The sequence below is a fragment of the Triturus cristatus genome, chromosome 7 (genome assembly GCF_964204655.1).
Source record: "Triturus cristatus chromosome 7, aTriCri1.1, whole genome shotgun sequence".
Lineage (NCBI taxonomy): Eukaryota > Metazoa > Chordata > Amphibia > Caudata > Salamandridae > Triturus > Triturus cristatus.
Window position 1 is genome coordinate 1,823,130,333 of NC_140590.1, and position 7,864 is coordinate 1,823,138,196.

General features: G+C 48.5%; 1 protein-coding gene across 1 annotated transcript in view; it reads right to left on the minus strand.

Moving 5' to 3' along the window:
• LOC146813291 (uncharacterized) overlaps nucleotides 1–2,815 on the minus strand; it is a 68,125-nt gene extending 65,310 nt beyond the window's left edge. The window contains exon 1 of the mRNA XM_085620111.1: nucleotides 2,008–2,815. Coding sequence (XP_085476237.1) covers nucleotides 2,008–2,749 — 742 coding nt within the window. The 5' untranslated portion in view covers nucleotides 2,750–2,815. The remainder of the gene's footprint in view (nucleotides 1–2,007) is intronic.
• Nucleotides 2,816–7,864: the final 5,049 nt, after the last annotated feature.

The following is a 7,864-nucleotide window of genomic DNA, read 5'->3' on the forward strand; positions in this document are numbered from 1 at the left end:
CCAGCTTTGTCCATCCTAGATTCCCATAATGATTCTAGATCGAGTTCTATCAAGCAAGTTTTCAGATGCCTTCCCCAGGCGCTCAAGGATTTATTGTCCGCCTGATGCATAATTTCTGCCCAGCATAGATGATCCAAGGACTCCTGATTTGCAGAACGAAATTTGTTACAAAGCTTCACGAAGCCGCTCATGCTCCGGAAGTTTTGATTTTGCAGGCCAAATTCTAACCGTATCTGCGACGGGGAAGCAGATTTTGGCAGGTTAAAAACAGCTTTATAAATCTTTGTCTGCATTGCGTTTAGCAGATCTGCCTCCTTGCCGTGCCAAGTAACCAGCCCATAAGACAAAGTGGGCAGGATTTGCGCGGCCATAACCTTCAATAGATGATTGAAATTCGGGCAATCCAATTTGGAGGTCGCTGTCGAGCACTGTTGAGGCGTTCTCAGTTTGGCGGCTTCAGTGGAGACGGAGACGGTGCGGCCAGTGGGAGCAGTCGGGGTAGCGTTCGACCGACTCCCGGGCAGCGCGGACGGTTCGGACAGTGTGGTGGTCAACGGAGCGGCAGCGCAACGACAGAACAGTGGAACATCCGGCACAGCGATTGAACAGCGGCACTGCCGGTATATCGAGATCAGGGGCGGGTCGACAGGTGAGCCGGAGGCTTGAATTCATTTTCGCGCGGCCCCTCTGTAGCTCCCTGTCCCCGGCCGAGCTGTACTGGTTTACCCAGCAGTATTACGCCTCACCCGGCAGTGGTTAGCCGTTGTGGGCTGCGGTTCTGCAGGCCACGCATTCCACATAGTGCGGAGTACACCAAGGGCTTCGAAAAAAGGGAAAGACATGGAGGAGCTCAGGGGCCCTTCCGCTCCGCTCCTGCGGAAAAGGTTCACTCAATCACCCCACCTGCTCGCTGCCAAAAACCTACCTTCCTGCTTGTCTCGCAACATCGGTCCGCTGTCGGCGGCGCTTGGGTGGCACAGGCGGCACTGGCAGGGGCTGGGCGAGGGGGCAGGAGGGAGTGCCAACAAAGAGGGCATTGAGGGTGGCAGAGCCAATGTGGAACTGAAACCCAACTGAGCCCAATACAGGTTCGTTCAGAGAAGCTCCAATGAGCGATGTTTAAAATTAAAACAAAGCACAAGAAAGTCATCTATGTGCAGCTTTACCCACGCGAGGGAGCCCCAACTCTATGACTATCACCACAGCCGCAGCAGCCCCCTCTCACACTTTGAAGGACCAGATGTCCTGGCCTTTAAGCTTTCCGTACTTGCTAACACGAAGTTTGGGTTTAGTTGCGTCCCTTACTATCTTGTTTTTTAGGTCAGGTCTTTTGTCTCTGTTTTTTATTCTGCCCTGCGGAAAGGGGGTGAAGTCATGAGAAGGAAAGTTAGTGAAAGTTTGCTCAATGTTGTGAGACAGTACAACCCTTTTTTTTCTTACTTAATTTGTCACAGACTGCATATTAATAAACTTTATTTTTAAAATGACAAGAGTGGCGCCCCCGCCTTCCCCCTCCCCGTCCTTTAAACCCTGGCTGGGGAGGGACCGGCGTGCCTTAGTCGTGCAAGCAGGGGAGGAAGATTACGCCTCTCAGTGCCTGGGACGGCGGCCAAAGAGGAGGAGCGGGGGCGCTGATCCCCTCTCCACGATCACACCACCCGTCACTGCCCTCCGATTGGAGCGGAGAAGGTGGCCAGATGGGCAAAGCAGGGGGCGGAGATGGGGTCCCATTGAGCAATCTCTTCTGATAGCACAAAAACAAGCATGGCGAGAAAGCGCCAAGTGGTTGGAAAGTAAGTTACACTATTTAAAAATGTTTGTGATGCTAACTTTTATAATTCAACCAAACAGTTTCTGCCCGCAGAGACATTCTGGCCAACTGGTGATAACGTCATTCACATGGATAATAATATCATAAAGCGCTTCTTTGTACGGCTCAGCCGCTTCTATGCGCTCTAAAGAATAAGTGTTACTGTTCCACGAAACAGCGGGTCTCAATTTACCGACCTTGGGAGACAGAAGTGGCCCTCTGCGGTTCCGGCGGCAGATCATCAGCGGCGGGCCGGATCAGCGCGGTGCTCTGTTCTTCCAAGGCAGGCTTCCCGTCGGTTTCCGGGGTCCGCTCGGGGGCTTCAGGGGTTGCACCCCTCTTGTCTCCGGCCCCCCGGGTGCCCATCAGCAGCCCCCCGCTTAGCACCACATTGGTCAGGTTTTCGCAGCGCTGTCTCAGCAGCCCCAGCTCTTTCTCCAGGTCGGGCAGGTCCCCGGGGTCCCCGACCTTCAGCCGCTCGGACACTTTCCTCCTCAAGCCACTTAGCCCCTCGCACAGATGGACGCACTCTCGTAGCTTGGACCCTGCGGGCAGGGGGGGCTCGAGCTCGTGCTGGGGGGGTGACCGAAGGTGGTCACAGTGGTGGAGGTGCGTCAGGGCCGCGGACAGTGCGCGCAGCGCTCCATTCTCTGCCCCCAGCCCCTCCGGTACATCGCTCTCCTGCGGAGATTTTCTGGAGACCACTCGCCTCAGCACCCACAGCAACACCTTCCTCCATAGCGCCTTCCCGCTGCCCCAGAGGGCGTCGTTCACGTCCAGCAGCGCGACCGCCAGCATGGTAATGGAGAGGACCCAGTGCAGCCGCTCCACCTCATCCTTCAGCCTGCAGAAGCGCCCCCAGTCCTCCTCTGCCGCCTCTTTCCCCTGGGGCCCTCGCACCCCCGTCTCCCCACCGGTGGAGTCCGTGAGGTCCCACATAGCGCTCCAGCGGACCACTCTATGTCCACGCGTCCGCCAGCTTCAGTCGCAGCGAGCAACTGCGAGGAGAAAGTAAAAGCTCCCTGGAGGGGGGGGGGGGGGGGGGGGGGGGGGGGGCGGCGCTGCAGGGCTCGGCTGTAAACTATTTAGGAACAGTTTGGCCCTGCGCCGCTCATAGGATCAGAAGGGAATGCAAGAGGCCCCTTTCATTTGCAGGCAACGTGAAATCACAGGAATGCAAGCCAGGGCGAGCCTGCCACCAATTACCCATTGTTTGCGACTTCAAAAGAAACAACTTTCTTGGTGCCATATCAGTACAATAACAAAAACAAACATTAGCACTGATAAAATAAATAAGTACATATATTTTAAATCTTTCAACATATTTTCATTTCCAGACTGCATGAGGTGTTGTGTTGTATTGCAATTGCATTTATAGCGCTTACTACACCTGACAAGATGTCGAAGCTCTTTTTCAGCGACTAGCATGCTACTCCAGAGCCTATAAAGGATTAGTGGTGAATTCATTCATTATAAACTTTATTTCGGCCACTAGGGCCATAAAAGCAACAACATTTTGCATACAGTATTGATAAAGAAAAAGATCACATCGAAGTCAGATCACAAATATAAGACCAGCAAAATCTAATAAAGGATAAAAAACTGGAATTAAACTTAGTCGATTGATTAAAAGTTAGTGCAGAATTTCCTACGTTGCAACCACATAGTATTTAAAAAGCGTGAAACTGCAAAAACAATTGGAGGATGGGTGTCAAATTTCAAAACTCGCAGAGCTTTTTCACACTCTCTGAAGCCAAGGTTTCTGCAAATAGGTATTACCCAGCGTTTTCTTTGCAGAGGGTACGTTGGGCAAAAAAAGAACACATGATTTTCATCCTCTATTTTATAACCACATGCAGGACATGAAATGCTTTTGTTAGAATCCCATCTTGAAGTGAAGGACCTAAGCGGTAGAGTGCCTATTCTCAACTGAAGATACAACTTCCTAGCAACAGGAGGGAAAATCCCGTAATTCGGTTTGATCTGAAGAAACTGGGCAGTCAACCTACCAACATTCGGGTTTGTGTGCAAACGTAATAGATAAAAATATCTAAACTGTTCAGCCAAGTTGGTTTTAGGAACAGCCAGGCATGATCTTTCCGGAGTGCCCCATAGTTCCGGAAAGCCAATCTTAGCACAGGTGTCCCTAACATACATTAACCAAGGGATGTTCTTGTTTTTAATTGTAGGCCAGACCCCCATAAATTCATTTTTGTAGGATTCCAAGTCCGGGTTGGACCAAAGTCTCTTCCAGTAGTAGACAGGCCGCACGGCCACCACCTCTTCCATGGGGAGCAGACCCAAGTCAAACCTAATAGGGACCAACGGGGAACTAGATGGTAAGCTCAACAAGTTCCTTATAAAGGAATTTTCAACCCTTGATAAACTGTCGGTTTTCGAATGGCCCCATAGTTCCGCTCCATAGGTAGAAGCAGCTCTTGCCTGTGATTTAAAAATTTCTATCACTGGTGCAGCTGGTTTAAAAACCGAACCTTTGAACAACCTAGCCATACCACCTGTAGTTTGGGTCAACTTTAGAGTGGAATTGGCAACTTGACCCCCCCATCCCAGATCTTCTTGAAGTGTAATCCCCAAGTATCCAAACGTCTTGGCCCGTTCGAGGGGGATACCATTCAATACTGGGTTGGGGCGAGTGTGTTTGGGAGGATTAAGGATCATGAATTTCGTTTTTGCTAGATTGATCTTAAGACCCCTTTCCCCACAGAAGTCTACAAAACCATCTAGGATACGCTGGATTCCCATGGGGGTGCGTGACAACAACAAGGTATCGTCAGCAGACATTAGAGCTGGTACCTTACCCGTGGCTAATCTAGGGACATCAGTGTCTTTTATGCCTACTAGGTGTTTTATAAGCCCATTAATATATAAACAAAACAGCGTGGGCGCTAGTACACATTCTTGACGGACTCCTCTATTAACAGAGAAGCGTTCAGATAATTCACCATATTTCCCGCATCTGACCCGTGCGAAATTACCTTTGTGGAGGCTCTTCAAAACATCCAAAAGATAGGTAGGAATATTGAGTGTTTGAAGAACTCTCCACAGGTTCTCGCGCGGGACCAGATCGAATGCTGATCTTAGGTCGACAAAAATGAGGTAGAGGCTGCCACCCTCCACACTCACAGTCTTCCAATATATGACCTGGAGATGAAAAATCTGATCAAGGGTTGAAACACCCTTCCTGAAGCCCGCCTGTAAGGTACTTAAAATATTATTTTCTACTTCCCACGCCTGCAATCTATCCAGAATTATGCGCCCGAATAATTTTTGGGTCGTGTCGATTAGACTAATTGGCCGGTAGTTCGAAGGCTGGAGTTGGCAGCCTTTTTTGTGAATTGGCACAATCTCGGCGCCTCGCCATGATTCTGGTGGTTCAGCGCCAAGCAAGATGGAATTGAACAAGACACACAAATACGGTGCCCATACCTTGGGTTCTGACCTGAAAAGGTCTCCTGGAATTTTGTCCAGACCTGGCGCTTTGTTAGGTATGAGCATATGTATAGCGTTTTCAACCTCTTTAATCGTAATTATTGGGATATCCTCGGCTCGACAAACTATGTTGAGAGGGGAGACGGTTAAAGAGGGAATGTTACAGTTCGTATCTGAATATAAGCCCCCAAAGTGTTCTTCCCAGACTGCAGGGGCTATGTTGGAGCAAGTGATAGTATTAGGGTCTTTCTTACCATTGCTAACAATAGCCCAAAAAGTTTTAAAATCTTTGTTCTGCAGAGCTAATCTTAACTCCTCCCACTTGTCATCTTCCCATGACTTCCTTGCCCTTTGGGTCATTAGCTTGTACTGAGCCCTCAGTAGTTTAGTCCTGGTTTTATCCTTATCTTTGATTGCCAGGATCAACTCGCCCTTTAGTTTCCTACACTCAGGAGTATACCACAATTGTTTATTGGCCACATGAGCCCTCGAGGTCTCAACCCGAGAGAAAACATCCAAAAATTGGATTGCTAACAGGCTATGAATTTTAACGGGTCTAGATGTATTCTCAATAGAGGTGCAGTTTGGCACTGCTTCGGCCATGTCATTAAGACAGGGCAGTGCCAATCTATAAATTTCCGCCAGTTTATTCGGGCAGGCGAGGATACTAGGCCACCTAACTCTGCGTCTGTTATTATGCAGGATTAGGGGTTGAGAAGGTATAGGCTCCACAGTGTCATAGCTTGTAAATCCCCAGCTTCCTGATTTTAGTTTCATAGTGAGAGCATTGTGATCACTATCGTCTCGAACTATCACCCTAAAATCAAGAACCTTGTCCCAAGATTTTATTTCAATAAGGATATAATCCAAAATCGACATTTGTCCCGCTCTGTTGAAGGTAGTTTGTCCAGGGCGGTCAGATTTAAATCTCCCATTACAGGCCCTCAAGGATAAAGAAAAAGCAAGAGCGAGGATTTGTAGCACTAGTGGGGTCCAAGCTTTAACCATAGGAATCAAAGGCCCAGGAATGTTCCATTGCGTGTCTTCCGCCGCTAGGTCATCTGTATCCAGCAGGCTTAGCGGCTCGTATTGGCAGGTAAAATCGCCACCCACCATCACAGAATATTCAGAATCCAGAGTCAAAATAAAATCATTCAAATGTAAGATGACCTTGGATTCCCGTCCGCTTGGAGAGGGTCTAGAATAGACATTCAGGAGGGCTAGATGTTTGTTTCCGGGCAGATCTAATACAACACATTGGATATCATCTGAGCCCGTTTGGAGCTGCCTTGCTATAACACCCAGGTGAATTGCAACCCAGGTGCTAAGGCCTCCAGAAGGTCTCACCCTACCACTTGTTAGTGCAAGAATGTCATAAGAAACGAAACCCACCCGTTGGTGATTTTCCAGAGCCCATGTCTCTTGAAATAGACAGATATCAAAGGTGTCTATGAAATTGCCCCACTCTTCGCAAATCAATTTGTTCTTTAAACCCGCTACATTCCAGGAAATAAGATTAATGTCAGACTTAAACTTTCCTTTAATGGACAGGTCGCTAGAGGAAATACTTTCCCCGTCCAAACTTCCCAGATCAAGTTCAAACTCCGGCCCACCCAGCAATATCGATACAGATGGATATTCCAATAATACAGTATGGCATTCTAGAGGTAGAACTTCTTTGGCGTTCGGACTAAGCAGTAAATCTGGTAACACGGGCTGTAAAAGATTATTCCCCCTATCCTTAGGACCAACCTTAATGTTATGTGGCCCTTTCAGGTCTCCGGTCAAGAGGGTGACAGCACTGGAGCCCAACCGTCAATCCACCTGATCCAAAACACTGTATCTATTGCTGTGGTGAAATGTTTCAAGAGTGGGTGGACAAAATTGATTATAAATTTGGGTTCCAGTGAATGGGAGGGGAGGGAGACCAACCTGTGACTTTCCCGAAACGTCAACCCGACCCCCCCCCAGGGAGCTTCACACCCAGGTAAAGAGGGACCCAGATAAAAGTAAGTAAGTGGAAAGGCTTTTATGGTTGGTTCAGAACTACCCAAACTACGTGACTGCATGTTACAGATATATCTAACTGTTCTAGAATCTCTAAAATTAATAACAACGCAGTCACCCTGTATATCCTTGGGTCTAGGTCCTACCCAATCTAACCGTCTTGTAAAAAGTATTTCACTCCTGCACTGGTTGGGAAGGGGTTTATGGCAGTTCAGCCAATGTATACACTTATTTTTAAGTTTACTAAAGTCCTCCCTTGTACCCTGAGTTAGAATGGGAACCCCCGTTAGGACTACCATATATGGAGCTGATTCAGGAGGCAGGTCCAAACAGGGTAACTTGGGTGTAGCTAGAGTTTCTGGGTTTGGACATCTGGAAATATTTGTGGGGGGGTCAGAATTCCTCGGATCAACTGGAAGATTAGCAGTTACATGTTTTTGCTTACTCATGATGTTCGCTAGTGGGGCCCGTAGGGTTGGGCCATGTGGTGCTATTTGGGCAGTAGTTCCAGATCTATCACACTGCATGGTGGATTGGACTGTTAAATCCAGCCGTGTGTTGCCATTTGACCCTACTGGTTCTTCGATGGATAAGACT